Below are 16,796 nucleotides of genomic sequence, written 5' to 3'. Positions count from 1 at the left end.
CTAGGTGTCTGGCTAGACTGCAAACTCTCCTTCCAGACTCATATCAAACATCTCCAATCCAAAATCAAATCTAGAGTCGGCTTTCTATTCCGCAACAAAGCCTCCTTCACTCACACCGCCAAACTTACCCTAGTAAAACTGACTATCCTACCGATCCTCGACTTCGGCGATGTCATCTACAAAATAGCTTCCAATACTCTACTCAGCAAACTGGATGCAGTTTATCACAGTGCCATCCGTTTTGTTACTAAAGCACCTTATACGACCCACCACTGCGACCTGTATGCCCTAGTCGGCTGGCCCTCGCTACATGTTCGTCGTCAGACCCACTGGCTCCAGGTCATCTACAAGGCTATGCTAGGTAAAGTGCCGCCTTATCTCAGTTCACTGGTCACGATGGCTACACCCACCCGTAGCACGCGCTCCAGCAGGTGTATCTCACTGATCATCCCTAAAGCCAAAACCTCATTTGGACGCCTTTCCTTCCAGTTCTCTGCTGCCTGCGACTGGAACGAATTGCAAAAATCTCTGAAGTTGGAGACTTTTATCTCCCTCAACAACTTTAAAAATCTGCTATCCGAGCAGCTAACCGATCGCTGCAGCTGTACATAGTCCATCTGTAAACTACCCACCCAATTTACCTACCTCACCCCCCATACTGCTTTTATTTATTTACTTTTCTGCTCTTTTGCACACCAGTATCTCTTCTTGCACATGATCATCTGATGATTTATCACTCCAGTGTTAATCTGCTAAATTGTAATTACTCGATTTATTGCCTACCTCATGCCTTTTGCACACATTGTATATAGATTCTCTTTTTTTTCCTACCATGTTATTGACTTGTTTATTGTTTACTCCATGTGTAACTCTGTGTTGTTGTCTGTTCACACTGCTATGCTTTATCTTGGCCAGGTCGCAGTTGCAAATGAGAACTTGTTCTCAACTAGCCTACCTGGTTAAATAAAGGTGAAATAAAAAAAAATTAAAATAAAAAAATGCCAAGAGTGTGCAAAGCTGTCATCAAGGCAAAGGGTGGCTACTTTGAAGAATCTCAAATCTCAAATATATTTTTATTTGTTAAACTTTTTATTTTGGTTCCTACATGTGGTTAGAGCGTTGGGCCAGTAACCAAAAGGTTGCTGTATTGAATCCCTGAGCTGACAAGGTAAAAATATGTCGTTCTGCCCCTGAGCAAGGCAGTTAACCCACTATTCCCCGGGCGCCGAAGACGTGGATGTCGATTATGGCAGCCCCCCGCACCTCTCTGGGTTGGGTTAAATGCGGAAGACACATTTCAGTTGAATGCATTAAGTTGTACAACTGACTAAGTATCCCCCTTTCCCTGATTCCATATGTGTTATTTCATAGTTTTGATGTCTTCACTATTATTCTACAATGTAGAAAATAGTACAAAAATTAAGAAAAACCCTAGAATTAGTAGGTGTGTCCAAACTTTTGACTGGTATTGTAGTTGGGGTTAACGGTTTAATCGTTTTCTGTAAGCCTTACCCTCCCCTGTCAGCCATGATGACTCCAGCAGCTCCATCATGTACTCCACCTCCACAGACAGCTCTGGCATGTTACACTGTACAATGACATAGGACAGAGCTGGTAGGAAGTCATCTGCACCGAATTCCTTGCCTGCTCATGGAGACAAGACAACTTTACCATGGATGGAAGGGATAGCAGCTGTTGGCAAAGAAATAAACCTTACAGAACCATGTTCTCTCATAAAAAAAGCCCTCACCTGAATTGTCCGTCATGGCTTTATAGATGAGCTTGCAGACCTGCAGGAGCAGCACAACCTTGTCAATGGGCGAGTAAGCCCGCCTCATGAGAGCTAACTTCTGCCGCACCTTCTCCACACCGGCAGCATCCGGCACTCCCACCCGCACTCCAAAACACTCCAATGGGGTCTTTCCCCTGGCCACAGCCAGGCTCTCTGCCATCCTCTGGGTGGAACCGTCTCGCTCATGCAGAGTTTGCAGTGTCCTGTCTATCTGTCCCTTCAGAGGTTTCAGCACACAGCGGAACATGGCTTTCTCCAGCACCAGGTCTGCACACAAACACACATTCAGGAGGTCACATGTCATTATCTGTAGAGGGAAACATGGCAGCAATAGTTGTATTGAAAATTACTGAGCATATTTCGACTGTTTATTTGACTAATGCATGCTGTTTGCATTGGGGATCAATGTTGCTGTACCTTTCTCAACATCAGGCACCATAGTCTCAATTGGGGGCTCTAGCTCTCCACAGTCCAGCAGGAAGGTCTTGGCCTGGGAGAGGAAGAAGCGGATGCCCTGCAGTAGCTCTACGCTAGATCTCTGGCATTGAGGCTTGATCGCCTCCCGCTGCTGCCTGAGGAAATCCTGCACCAGGACACCAAACGCAGTCCTCCTGTCACGGGACAGGTTCTCCACCAGCCTCGCCACGCGCTTCTCTGGCACAAAGAAGGACACAAAGACTGCACTCAGCTTGCGCAGGACTGAGACGGGCTGGCGTGGGGGCAAGGTGCATGGGGGTGAAGGGTTACTGGTGCCCCTGGTGAGGGGATTTCGCTCTGAGCTCTCCTCTGCCTCCTCCAGGCTGCTGAGGGAACTGCTGCTGTCCAGCTCACTCAGGGAGGGAGCATATCTCTGCTCCAGCAGGAGACCCACCTCCTCCTCACCTCCTTTTTCCTGGGCCAGTCCCTGCAGGAGACCTAAGGGCACATGGTAGTCCTCCTCTGCAGTGGGAGACAGTGTGGGTGGGACCCTGGTCTTCAGCGGAAGAACTGGAAGAACCAAGCATGGCTGCAAATAGTCTGAGTCCTCCTGGACGGGTGCTGTCCCTCCCTCACCCTCCACTCTGGCTTCCACTGCTCCACTGGCCCGCTGGACCTTCTTGCTCTTAATATTTTTCTTGGCCAGCAGAGGTGGGGGAGGGGGAGGGGCAACTGGTGGGGACAAAGGGCTAGAGTTCTCAGTCGAGACACGCACCTTGAGGCTGCGCTTGAACTGGTGGCGTTTTAGCAGTGCAGGATGGGATTGCGGGAAGAGTGGGTTGATGAAACAGAGAGCCCCTTGGCCTGCTGCCCCACAGTTCAGCTCCCGGGGGCTGCGTGTTTGGATGGGGCAGAACTCTTGGAACAGGGTGGGGCTCTCCTGGGGCGTGGCACAGTCCTCAGGGGTGGGGCTAGGGGGAAGCGGTGCCGCCTCGACAGGTGGGGGCCCATTGCGTGGACCTCTGAAGTTCAGCTGGGAGCTCCAGAACTCTGAATGAAGAAGAAGCAAAACTGTGTCGGCAAACTTCCTCAACACTATCCTTGACGAGTTGTGTACGGTACACAATGTCAGCTAGCATTACAACGATTGCCAACATCTTGGTTGATCAGACCTCTGAGCCACTCTGTGGTACCTACCCACACCCATGTGTGAAATGGACTCCAGCTGTTTATGGGATGAAGCCTTGACTATGGCCTCAGGGAGCTCCAGTGGGAAGGGCAACACATCCCTGAAATAGACAGCACATAAGTTTTATAGACAGGTCTAATTCTAGTAGGATATGATTTGGAGCAATAATGAGAGATAATGCAGATCTAGATGGATAACACTGGTTGACATTAGTTGTCTAAATGTCCTAAACCCATTCTACAGTGAAGCCAAGAATCACTACTCGTTATTTAGCTTTACGTATCGGCCATCAAGGCCTTTGTCACAGCAGTGTGCGGTTATCTTCTTTCTTTCTCATCTTATTCAACTGTTACCATGCACCTGCAACAAAGAGAGCTCAGATGTGCGAGTGCCTTTTTGAATTTTGAACTGTGAAGCCAAGTAAAAGGCCCATACCGGCTAACACAGTAGAAGGCAATGAGCCGGAAGAGGTCAGGGAAACCGATAGCCGCTCTCTCCAAAGAGAAGGCTGTGAATGGAAGGGAGACGGAGAAGCAAGAAGAAGATCATTAGTTAAAAGCCCTCGTTATTCATATCAACAGGCTGTAGATACAACATCCCTGCCTTAGTCTTTCATCACTCACTGGAGTCCACTTCGCGGATGACAAACTGTTTGACAAAGGAGGGAACGCTGTCGTCTGCAAGCCTGACACACAGCACTTTCTTCTGCGAGGTGTTGGACTTGCGCACCAGAAAGGTCTACAGAGAGGCAGAGATATACACACTCAGGTTGTGTTTTGTGCGTGCGCGTCAGTGCGGTGTGCGTTGCGCGTGCGTGTCTCACCCCAGGCGGCTCCCGCTGTAGGATGTGCAGAGCGGTGGCAGAGTTGATGGACAGCTGCAGCCAGACGGGGTGTGTGAGAAGCAGACGGTCCAGCACACTGATGTTCTTCAGGGAGCCACGCTGAGGACAAGCCCGCCTCTCTCCTACCAGCTCCCCGACCGGCTCAGGGAAATCATACACCGGGTCCTCCTGCATCTGGGGAACAGAGTGTACAGCTTGCACAAACAGGTACTGTATGGTATCTATGCACCATGCAGTTATGTGGTTAGGCTTAAAGGACAAGTTGCCACAATGATACTTCCCATTCTGCTCTTCATCATACCAATGCTTCGGAATGAGTGCTCTTCCTGTTCCCTTCTGGTACCACTAGCAGGCATCATGTCATGACGTGCCCTGTGTTCCGTGCTGACCACTACTTCTCCATCATTTTGGGAAACTCCCACACACTATTCCTTCCTCTCACTGAGTAATCTGGAGGGTATATGTCATCAGAGTAAGACTCACCACAATTGCGAGGGTGTTCTAATGCGTGCATATCCTAAGGATCCTACCATCAACAGTGAACTTGCTAGGACTGAAGTATAATTTTGTGTTAGCTTGTTAAACCCTTTGAATATGAGAAGGTGCGGCTATATTTTAACAGAGGTGGTTTATATGCACAGGCTGTTATTATGGAAAATGACTGGATGTCTATTCCTCCAACTTCCCTCCGGGGATTGGCTGCTGCTGTATAAGACAGTCCTGAGGCCAACACAATATTTGAGAGAAGGGGTGGTGATGCTGGCTGCCCAAATTCCCGCTTGGCAAGTCTAGACTTGGTGAGGTGGTAGAGACAGGCACTTAAAACACTCCAAACCTACTGAGTCGTGTGTGAAAATGCAAATCTAACCTTGTAAACAACTGAGAGGTACAAGTCTAAAATGTAAGGCAATATCTTCAATGTGAATTCATAATAATGCAACAAAATGTCCAGAATGAATAGCCTATACCAGAGCCCACTTTTGAACCTCATGAGACTATTGTAATATTGACACTAAACCAACTGTGACCTGTCAGGACCTGAATATATCAGCAGAACAACACAAAGTTGTAATACCAAACAAGCATTTTATAATTGGTTTATTACTGGAGGTATACCGTTTTTTATGTTGGGGAACCACTGGTGAAAAATATAGGCATAATTAAACGTTGACTATATTGTAATAACAGACCATGAAATCAAAGGTTATTTCAGTAAATAGAACATTTTGATTTTGTATATTTTTTTAATTATAATAATAAAATTACACCATCATATTTGTGGACATGGTATTGGCCTCCAACGTACTCCACAAGTTTTATTTACTGACACGTTCTGTAACTCTGTAAGAGGTAACTCTGTAAAACTCTGTAACTTCTGTGATATGTACTCTTTTTACATACCTTCAGTTAATCGGTGCCAAGTATCGTGACTTCAGTAATCAAACAAAGATTCAACTGTTTCTTATTTTACACATTAAAATAAATGGCGACATGACAAAATGTACCTTAATCTTCCGATCCCCTGTCGTGTGAGAGATTATGCTGAATAGCCTACTGTAAATTCCACTTGATCCTTGAATGTCCAAATGCCACAGAAACGTCTAAAGTATAGAAAACTGTAATAGACCGAGATCTATTGACATGCCATGTTGGCGCTGTCTGGACTGTCCAGGCAGAGATCTCTCTGTGTAGCTGTGATTCAGAAGTTCCTCGCATTCCTCTGCTCTGTCTTCCTTATATTTTCCATTCACTTTGGAGAGTAACAAACCTGGCTGAGACCAAGGCTAAATACGCATGCGCCCGTCACCACCTTGTGAAACATCTCCTAAATACAGTATTGTCAACGGGAAAATCGCCACTAAAACACAATTCAAATCTATTGTTTATTCTGTCCTTTGTGAAAGAGGGTTATATAATTAATCTGCATAAATGATTTCTAAACTTCTGAGTGGTCATAATCATCATTGTAAACAAATTATGCAGCAATCAGGAAACATGTAAATATTTTACAGAATAAATGTCTGTTTCATTTGGTACACACACTTTTGCAATGGAGACTTAGATAGACAGACATATTAAATGTAACAATAAGAAGTACCTAATGGTTGAAACACTAAGTGGTAGCCTATTTGTACACGCCACTCAAACAATTTGCTCATGTTCTGATGCTCACATTGTAGCAAAAATATTGTAGCCAGCCTTGTGTAGCATTAAAATAACGAGTTCTGCTCTAGTCTGTTGTAGGAAATATCACACGTCACTCGCTCAAAGATCGGAACCGGATGTGGTCATTGAAAATATTGCACCGCGTTAGGTAAGATGGAAGCAAAGTGTGCTTAGCTATTTTTTGTTTGAGTTAAACTATTGTTATTTTTGTTGAACTCAGCAATTGTTATGAATACACAATGGGATGTTAAAAATGTACAGTATGCTCTAAATTGTTGCAAATATATTTAACTGCTTATGAAAACGCAACATAACGCAGATTGCTAGCTTAGTTAGCCAGCAAGCTAATTTAGCTAGCTACTGTTGCTAACTCTAATCCGCGCCGAATTGACCATTTTAGCTAGCGAGCCAAGATATGTCTGTGATCACACCTCGGCCAATTTATGTTTGTAATATACAGCAGTTTCGAGTGATTCAATGACCATCTCATGTTCCCCGAACTGGTGTTGCCAAGCATCTCCGAATTGATGCCACCTCGACTCGATAAGGGGGGAGGGAACTAACAGTAACTAGTTGGCTAAATGTTAGCTAGTTAACTGAATCATTACCAGCAGGTTTGACCATGGACTAGTTTAACTTCATGCTTTAAAAATATTGTTAATTACACGTCACGTTTTATTAAACTACTATATTCATTATTTGCCTATAGAGTACACGTCCCTTTTCATTTCTGTCATTTAAAATATATATATATATATATATTATTTACGATCACGGCCTACACCGGCCAAACCCTGGGCCAATTGTGCGCTGCCCTACGGGACTCCCAATCACGGCCGGTTGTGATACAGCCTGGATTCGAACCAGGGTGTCTAGTGACGCCTCAAGCACTGAGATGCAGTGCTTTAGACCGCTGTGCCACCAGCTGAAAGATAAACTAACTTAGCTAGGTCAGTGACACCCTCCTGTTCTTTCCCCAGGTGTGCCCAGCCATGGAGTCGACCGATAAGAACAATGCTATAAAGCTCTTTGTGGGGAACCTGGCGTTGGACACCTCTCAGGAGGACCTGACACAGCTCTTTGGACCATACGGACAGGTGGTCACCTGTAGTTTACTCAGGCAGTTTGCCTTCATCCACCTCCAGGGAGATGGTGCTGCTGATCGAGCCATAAGAGAACTGAATGGACGGGAGTTCCGTGGCCGCAACCTTGTGGTTGAAGAGTCCCGCGGACGGCCCCTGAACTCCACCAAGGTGTTTGTTGGGAACCTTAGTGCCATGTGTTCTGCTGAGGACCTACAGGAGCTCTTTCAGACCTTTGGGAAAGTTCTGGAGTGTGATAAGGTCAAAGGTGAGCCATGTCGTTTCCCCCCGCCTTTTCATGCATTTACTTTGTGTACATACAGTAAAACTTCAATTTATTAAATAGACTAAATGTTCTTGTTTGTAACTTGGTCTCAATCCACTTGTCAAAATGTTTTTTGTGTTGCTTTTTTTTGTTACTTTACCCCTTTTTATCCCCAATTTTGTGGTTTCCAATTGGTAGTTAGTCTTCTCTTTGCTGCAACTCCCGTACGGACTTGGTAGGGGCGAAGGTTGAGAGCCTTGTGTCCTCCGAAACACAACCCAACCAAGCCTCACTGCTTCTTGACACAGTGCCCACTTAACCCGGAAGCCAGCCGCACCAATGTGTCGGAGGAAACACCGTGCACCTGGTGACCGTGTCAGCGTGCACTGCGCCCGGCCCACCACAGGAGTCGCTAGTGCGCGATGGGACAAGGACAACCCTGCTGGCCAGACCCTCCCCTAACCCGGGACGACGCTGGGCCAATAGTGCGCCGCCCCATGGGTCTCCCGGTCGCGGCCGGCTGCGACAGAGCCTGGACTCAAACCCAGAATCTCTAGTGTCACAGCAAGCACTGTGATGCAGTGCCTTAGACCAATGCGCCACTCTGGAGGCCCGTCGAAAGATTTTCAAGCGATTAATCTAATATTCGCACAGAAAAATATGCCAATTTTCCTGGCAGAGCTGTTTCTGTCAGATTGGCTTGTTGCGGATAAAAAGCTGCGCGTATTGACTGCACATAAAAAGCTCTGCCGTATAACTTAATTTGCCAAATACAAAAAAATGAAGTTCTATGTGTCGCAAGCCGATTTTTAACTCTGGCGGTTTTGCGATAATCAACAAATTTGCCCACTGGTCTTGGCACGTGCTCTCACGGGTAAAGTTCAGAGGGTACATGATGATTATGGACAAGAGCAGAATCATTTTTATTGGTCAATTTTTTTGGTCAAGAGTATCTCGACGTAATTGGCAGCCAAGCGCCGATCGTCATATCACCATCATTCAAATGAAGACCCTGGATATTTAATGGGAATAAGCCTCAAGCTCATCACTGTGCACTTTCACCACGCTGTGAAGTTCATCACTTATTCCGTCTGTAGCCTAATGAACTGCATGCTTTTTCACCTCGTAGTAGGAGGGCCACGCAACATAGCATCGCGTGAATGGAAGTTTACTTCGATATGATGGTTATTATACAAACAATTGGTAAAAAAAAAATATATATATATATATATATCCACCAACGTTTGTTGCACGCGTTATATTTTAGTCCCCCCCCCCCAATTTTTTTTTTTTTTTTTGTCGCATATATTTTGTTTTGTAAACATTTTAGGAAAGGGTACAGACAATTTAGGTTGAAGGTAGCCTAGTGGTTGTGCCAGTAACCGAAAGGTTGCTGGATCGAATCCCCGAGCTGACAAGGTAAAACTCCGTCGTTCTGCCCCTGAACAATGCCGTCATTGTAAATAAGAATTTGTTCTAAACTGACTTGCCTAGTTAAATAAAGGTTCAAAAGAAATACTTTTTTTTTTTTGCTGTTTCTGTCAGGCCTATCGGGGGTTTATTATAATTTGTTAAAATGTATCCTACAGATACTTTCCTCTCATAAAAAATAGTTGAATGGAAACAGTTTGGTGGTTAAATTCATTACCTCGCTGTGTTGTCCTCCTGTGCTTGTTTACAGCGAGGCTCTCTTCCTCGGCGGGCTATGCCTTTGTGCACATGGAGCGGAAGGAGGATGCGCTGCAGGCTATCGAGGCCCTCCATGGTACCACCTTCAAAGGCCGACCGCTCTCTGTGGAGCTCTCCAATGTGCAGCCCAGTAAACCCACCACGACTACAGCCAAGGTTCCCATCATGAGTCACTATGCCACTGAAAGCCCCTCCATCAACCCTCATATGGAGCACCACCAGAGTCAGGCTGCTGTACTGGCTGCTGCCGTCGCTGCAGCTGCAGGTCTGCCTCTTCAGGTGCAGCAGAGCTTGCACAATTCTGTCTACAACACAACGAGCTTTGATCCCACCTACGCTGCGCTAAAGGGCATGACGGCAGCCAGCGCCACAGATGGTACTCCAGTGAGCCCTGCGGTGTACGGTGCGCTCGCCAGCCAGGTGTACGGCTCTGTAGCGGATCAGGTATATGACTCTATAGCCAACCAGGCCTCCGCCTATCAGAATTCAGCGACACCGGACGCAGCAGGTTACAGTAACCAGTACGGCGGCGCAGCTGGGGAGGCATCGTCAACCCAGGCAGCTGGAAACCCGGCCTACGGCGGGGCCTCTGCTTTCTACAACGGTAGCTCCGCCTATGGCTCCACGGGGGGTGCAGACCCCACTGCCCAGGCCATCTTTGAGGCAGCACGGGCCCGCTTCTTCCAGCAGGGCCAGCAGGTTCTAGCTGAGCAGCAGGCGGGGACTAAGTCAGGGGACAGGGACCGCAGCCCAGTGCGGCGCTCCGCCCCTCTGCTGCCTGACCCCGTGCCCCAGCCCTTTCCCCAGCCACGCCCCAAACGCCGTGCCCTCCTCCCAACGCCACCCGGCCGGCCAGAGGACCCTGCGGCTGCTGACGGAGACCCCATTGCCAGGTACGTGATGCACCTCTGAGAAAAGCCTTGATATTTTGCACCTTTTTGAGGCCGTTTTGATGTTTTGAATGCTTAATTACAATGTTACTTTTCTCAACTTCAGATGCTATGCAGAGTACTATCAGCAGGTCCAGCAGTACCAACAGTACCAGCAGTACCAACAACAGTACCAACAGTACCAGTATGGCTACCCACCACCAGCCCCGGCCCAGATGCCCCCCACGATGCCCACCCACCAGATGCCCGTGCAGGCCCCGCCCCCGACGGAGGCCCCGCCCCCAGGGCCTACCACCTACGCCCCAGCTAGAGCGTATGAGCCACCTTCATCACACAAGGAGCCCCTCCTCCGCCGCCCTGACTACTCCCACCTCCACATGCCAGAGCCCCCTTACCGATAACCCTTTAGATTGCAGCGTGTGTGTGGGTTTTGAATGTTGTGTGTGAGAGAGTAGTTCTGGTCCGAATGTGCATCACTGCAAAGTGCCCATTTATAAGTCCCCTGTTCTGCAGCTTTTCGTATCTGAACACATTTCTAACGAGTTAATTTGACTTTATTGTAGGCCTGGTCTTGATAAGAAAGCTGCCCCACAAAACAGTAATCTGTATTGGGAAGTCGTTATGGTAGTTTCTTCTTGCTTGTGTTGCGTACTGGGTGCTCATTAACGACAAGTAATCCTTATTCATCCCCTACATTTTAGTTTAGCCAAATAAATTCTCAAATTTGCAAGAATATTCATCCATACCAGAGGAGTGCCTTGTTAAAAGCCTAGCTGGATTATTTAGTAAAATACATTTGTGTGTGTGTGTATATGTGAGCGTAGAAAGGAAGTGGCCAAATCAATCCGTGCATTTTGTGAGCGGGCCCTTGCCTCTGTCCTCGAGGTGACTTTTAGCTCCTCCAAATTAACCATTAGTTCACGTGTATAGATGAGAACTTTAATTTTTCCATTGGCCAGATTCCATTTGTTTTATTTGTATTGTCTTCATCAAAGACTGAATATGAAAAGTCAATGTTCCAATAGGTTCCAGCGTAATGTAGATATTTGGGTAATAAAATGATTATTGTGTTTAGCGCTTGTGTTTTTAAAAGATTTAAAGCAAGGGGCAAAGTAGCTTTACATAAGGTAATCTGGACATAAAGGACCGGTGTGAGTGCATGTATGTATGTGTGGGCATGTGTAAACCATCTAGGGTAACAATATAAGCGATTTTGATAAGTCACCTTTTTATAACAATCACAGGAATATACACACACACACACACACACAGACCTCAGTCATCAGTCTTTCTCTCCATAAAGTGTGGTGCTGGGGCTTTGGGAGAGACACTCGGGCGATTTACTGCACCGAAAATGAAAAGAAAAATTGAAAAACTCACATTTTCCTTGCACACAGCCAGCCTCTGGGGAATGTAGTCCTTGCCCGTGTCTCACATGACCTTCTGTTAGATCTGATCAAACCTCTCAGATAGAAAGGCCAACAAAGCAGACCATTTTAGTATCTGACAGTCTAGCTTTAAACTCACATTTTCTTGGGGAACTAGTTTTTAATTTGCAGCCTGTGATACACGAATGCTTTCCTCTATTTGTATTATACCATGAATACTATCCTAGTGACTTTTAACTGGTTTGACCTCTTGGTCTAAACGTAAAATGGAGAGATGTGGCAGGTGCATGCAGAGGGCTTCCTTCAAGCATGCCTTTCAGGATCTGAGGGAATTCAACTGCCATTGTGGGCCTCACCTTCTTTCCTCCAAAGGACAAAGACGAGTGGGCTTTTCTCACACACAGTACATTGTGTGGTTTGACGGGACGAACTTTTGACGGTTTTCTTTTTCTTTGTTTTCTGTTTGGTTTCAGTGAACTTCCTGTGCGATCGTGGTAGTCGTATTCTGTAAACGTATTCGTATTCTGTTTACTTCAATTGGACCATCGAATTCAGGAAGTGTCTCAAATGGAATGTGGAGCCATTAGGCTCCCCAGGTTTGAGCGAAAAACATATTTGTTCCTATTATTCAGTACCTATTGAAACGTTACACTTCTCAAGATTAAGTAATGAGAGTGATTTGGTTGGAGAATAAAACAGCACAATGCGACCTGTAATTTTTCGAAATTAAAATGGGAAATGTTAGCCCCGTCGGCTTAATTATTAGACATGCGATTAAACTTGCTGTAAAATCGTTTCCATGTTTTTTCAAAGGATTTACTAATTGTTTCAGTCTTGCACGTCTAAATAGAAACAGAAGGCGAGAAGTTGCTCCTCTTACATTCTTGATTATTTAATTTTCTATGAACTGTGACGAGATCATTTTGAACCGGTCTCAATTGGGCTCTACCACTTCAGTCTTTATTACACCTACACTACATGATCTAAAGTATGTGGACACCTGCTCGTCGAACATCTCGTTCCAAATTTATGGGCATTTAAAATGGAGTTGGTCCCCGCTTTGCTCCTTTAACAGCCTTCATTCTTCTGGGAAGGCTTTCCACTAGATGTTGGAACATTTTCTGCAGGGACTTCCTTCCATTCAGCCACAAGCGCATTAGTGACGTTGGGCGATTAGGCCTGGCTTGCAGTCGGCATTCCAATTCATCCGAAAGGTGTTTGATGGTTGAGGTCAGGGTTCTGTGCAGGCTAGTCAAGTTCTTCTACACCTATCTCGACTAACCGTTTCTGTATGGACCTCGCTTTGTGCACGGGGTCATTGTCATGCTGAAACAGGAAAGGGCCTTCCCTAAACTGTTGCCACAAAGTTGAAAGCACAGAATCATCTAGAATGTCATTGTTTGCTGTAGCATTGAGATTTCCCTTCACTAGAACTAAGGGGCCTAGCCCGAACCATAAAAAATGGCACCAGACCATTATTCCTCCTCCACCAAAATGTACAGTAGGTACTATGCATTCGGGCAGGTAGCGTTCTCCTGGCATCCGCCAAACCCAGGTTCGCTTGTCGGACTGCCAGATGGTAAAGTGTGGTTTAATCTCTCCAGAGAACGTTTTTCCACTGCTCCAGAGTCCAATGGCGGCGAGCTTTACACCACTTCAGCCGACGCTTGGCATTGCGCATGGTATTCTTAGGCTTGTGTGCGGCCATGGAAACCCATTTCTTGAAGCTCCCGACGAACAGATCTTGTGCTGAAGTTTGGAACTCGGTAGCGAGTGTTGCAATCGAGGGCAGACTATTTTTAATCGCTACGCGCTTCAGCACTCGGCGGTTCTGTTGTGAGCTTGTGGTCCTACCACTTCATGGCATTGTTGTTCCTAGATGTTTCCACTTCACAATAACAGCACCCACAGTTGACCGGAGAAGCTCTAGCAGGGCAGAAATTTGACGTACTGATTTGTTGGAAAGGTGGCATCCTATGACGGTGCCACGTTGGAAGTCACTGAGCTCTTAAGGCCATTCTACTGCCAATGTTTGTCTATGGAGATTTCATTGCTGTGTGCTTGATTTTATACATGTGTCAGAAACGGGTGTGGCTGAAATAGCCGAATCCAATCATTTGATTGGGTGTCCACATACTTTTGTAGATATAGTGTACCTCAGAACAGACAACAAACCTCATGTCAACCGTGGGTGTTGGGAAGGCCTTCAACTGTCCTTCTGCCATCACATGAATATTTTTGTAGCCTTGTTCCTTCACAGTATTTGGATGTAGGAGTGGGCTGTAGACTACAGTTGCTTACGGATCGGTTTTGATTTCTGTTAGGAAAATATTGATTTGTTATATATCAATGTTTCTGGTTCCCATGCCAACATGCACATTCTATACTAGACCTGCTTATTGCACACATATTCCTTGATATGGCTTTTTTTGTGATGTTTAAACTGTAGTGCATGACCTTGTGACTTGTACTGCACTTCCAGCCATTTTCCCTTCTCGCTAATTATTACAGCTAAAATGGCTCCTGGGCCCCTGGATGCCATGTTGCGTGTGACGGGGAAGAGAATTAGAGTCGCGCAATGCCGTGGACGCAGTCCCCACAAAGGTAAAGCCCTCTGCCCCCCGACCACGCCTGCACTTCGACCATACACTTCCCTCATTGACCCCACTCCTGCACAACGAGGCACTCCATCTTATTATTTCTTTGGGATGCTGGGAGCCCAAGCCGCCCAGTTGACAGACGTAGGGGCCTGAATGTCTGGCCATGTCCCCTCATTGGAGTCCTAGTATGGCTAATAAGGGTTAACTCCACCAGGCACTTACACAATGTAGCCTTTGCAGACCCACCTGATCTGGGTTTGATGTTGGATGAGCCTAGAAATCATCCAGCCTTTCCATGCCTCTTTCTGATGCCATTTTCCATACGGGAATTAGATGACCCATCCACAGTAGTCAGGTTTTTTTTTAAATATTATTTTCTTTCATTCTATTTATGTTTTTAAAGGAAGTAATCAGCCAAATTGAAATTAGCCACTATATATGTCATTTCAATAAACATTGAAGTATTCCCTCCAGATTGAAATAACCTGTAGTCCCAACAGATTTAGGAAACGTATCATATTGTAATTGAGGATGATCAGGTTGGGGTTTGCCGGAGTTGTTGCGCATGTTTGTGTTGTGGCATATTTTTCTGAGGTATTTCCAGTGAGAGGAGACTCTCAAAACTGAGGTGTTCCAGCTGTGCTTTGAGCGGCTAAGGACGCAGTGGTACGCAAAAGGCCAGCTGAACGGAGGGGAGGTAGGGCTATCGACAACTGTGTCCCACGCATGTTGGGTGAGTAACCAATGCACCACTGACCGGCTCAAATCCACCTAACCACCTATCCACCCCCCTCTCAATCCGCAACACAACGCCCAACCCTTATCCCATAGCCAATACATCTACTGGCCTACAACACCATGGCCTAGAGAGAACAATCCACAGCCGCATTAGCTTAGAAGATATGGGTGCCGAGAGGACACCATTCAGTATTGTACCTCCCATGTCTAGTTACGCTGCGAAGTCATTTCTACATTTCCTAATCGCCCTGTTAAATTGTCTAATTGCAATTTGCGTACCTTGATTGGGAACCCTTAATGTTATCTCGTGGTTGATTTTAAAGGGATACTTGGGGATTTTGGCAATGAAGCCCTTTTATCTAAGTCCCCAGAGTCAAATGACCTCATGGAAACTGTTTTATGTCTCTGCATCCAGTATGTTTCTCGAGCCAATGCTAGCTAGCGTTGGCACAATGAACGTTTATGGTATCTACTAGCATGCTAGCAGTTACCATAGACTTCCAGTCAGCACGCCAATGCTAGTTAGCAATTGCACAAACACCAGTTAGCAACTTCCTTCAAACTGCACACAGAAGCATAAAAAATGGTATCCACGAGTTCATCTGACTGGGAAAGTAGATAAAGGGCTTCATTGACAAAATCCTGAAGTATGCCTTTATGATTTCATAGGCTGCGTTTACACAGGCAGTGCAATTCTGATCTTTTGCCACTAATTGGTCTTTTGACTGAGGTCTGACAATCGGACTACACTGTGTACAAAACATTAGAAACACCTGCTTTTTCCTTGAGACTGACCAGGTGAATCCAGGTGAAAGCTATGATCCCTTATTGATGTCACTTGTTAAATCCACTTCAGTCAGTGTAGAGGAAGGGGAGGAGACAGGTCAAATAAGGATTTTTAAGCCTTGACACTATTAAGACATGGATTGTATGTGTGCCATTCAGAGGGTGAATGGGCAAGACAAAAGTTTTAAGTGCCTTTGAACAGGGGTAGGGTAGTAGGTGCCAGGCGCAAGAACTGCCAGTGTGTCAAGAACTACAACGCTGCTGGGTTTTTCATGCTCAACAGTTTCCCGTGCGTATCAAGAGTGGTCCACCACCCAAAGGACATCCAACCAACTTGACACAACTGTGGGAAGCATTGGAGTCAACATGGGGCCCGAATCCCTGTGGAACGCTTTCGACACCTTGTAGAAGTCCGTGCCCCGACGAATTGAGGCTGTTCTGAGGGTAAAAGAGGGTGCAACTCAATATTTGTAAGGTGTTCCTAAATTATTTTTGGTGCGCTCAGTGTATATCGGCCTACGGTACACCTTGCACAGTTTTGAATCAAAGTTTCCTCATCTGTTACATTCAGGTTCTAAATCGCCACTAACCACATACTACTAAACAATTGTTCTCCACTTCCCCCCTTCTCCATCTTTTGTGCATTGGAACTTCTGACAACACATTTTTACTAAGACTTGTTTGAGCTCATGTGGATTAAGACTGAAAAGGATATGTAAGATGAAGCTTTATTAGGAATCAGGGAAAATACGGTTCATCTGTAGATTAGGGTTATTTGTCCATTACAGAAAAGGAAATATACAGGTTGCTGATTGCGGAACCATTTATTTCAAATCTAAAAATGATAATCACCTGAAATGTTTTTTCATTTCCTTTCTGACATATTAGATCAATTAAGACACATTGTACCATGTTATTTGTAAGACTCAATAAATGTACATTTGAAACGA

At 45.8% G+C, this 16,796-nt stretch overlaps 2 protein-coding genes across 3 annotated transcripts in view; one reads left to right on the top strand and one right to left on the bottom strand.

Moving 5' to 3' along the window:
- LOC129869061 (ras and Rab interactor 2-like) overlaps positions 1-6,529 on the bottom strand; it is an 11,153-nt gene extending 4,624 nt beyond the window's left edge. The window contains exons 1-8 of the mRNA XM_055943536.1: positions 5,748-6,529; positions 4,222-4,416; positions 4,022-4,136; positions 3,834-3,906; positions 3,407-3,498; positions 2,210-3,259; positions 1,751-2,059; positions 1,513-1,644 (exon numbers count right to left, since the gene is read on the bottom strand). Coding sequence (XP_055799511.1) covers positions 1,513-1,644; positions 1,751-2,059; positions 2,210-3,259; positions 3,407-3,498; positions 3,834-3,906; positions 4,022-4,136; positions 4,222-4,416 — 1,966 coding nt within the window. The 5' untranslated portion in view covers positions 5,748-6,529. The remainder of the gene's footprint in view (positions 1-1,512; positions 1,645-1,750; positions 2,060-2,209; positions 3,260-3,406; positions 3,499-3,833; positions 3,907-4,021; positions 4,137-4,221; positions 4,417-5,747) is intronic.
- On the top strand, positions 6,503-16,796 carry LOC129869064 (RNA-binding protein 14-like). 2 transcript variants are annotated; one of them, XM_055943539.1, is made up of 4 exons: positions 6,503-6,556; positions 7,389-7,758; positions 9,437-10,337; positions 10,441-16,796. In XM_055943539.1, the coding sequence occupies exons 2-4, from the start codon at positions 7,401-7,403 to the stop codon at positions 10,733-10,735; spliced, it is 1,554 nt and encodes a 517-aa protein (XP_055799514.1). In that variant the 5' UTR covers positions 6,503-6,556; positions 7,389-7,400; the 3' UTR covers positions 10,736-16,796. The 2 variants fall into 2 exon arrangements, with proteins under 2 accessions (XP_055799514.1, XP_055799513.1); XM_055943538.1 differs by lacking the exon at positions 6,503-6,556 and adding an exon at positions 6,567-6,663.

Source organism: Salvelinus fontinalis, chromosome 13, assembly GCF_029448725.1.
Source record: "Salvelinus fontinalis isolate EN_2023a chromosome 13, ASM2944872v1, whole genome shotgun sequence".
Taxonomy (NCBI): Eukaryota; Metazoa; Chordata; class Actinopteri; order Salmoniformes; family Salmonidae; genus Salvelinus; species Salvelinus fontinalis.
This window is presented reverse-complemented; position numbering and strand designations above follow the sequence as displayed.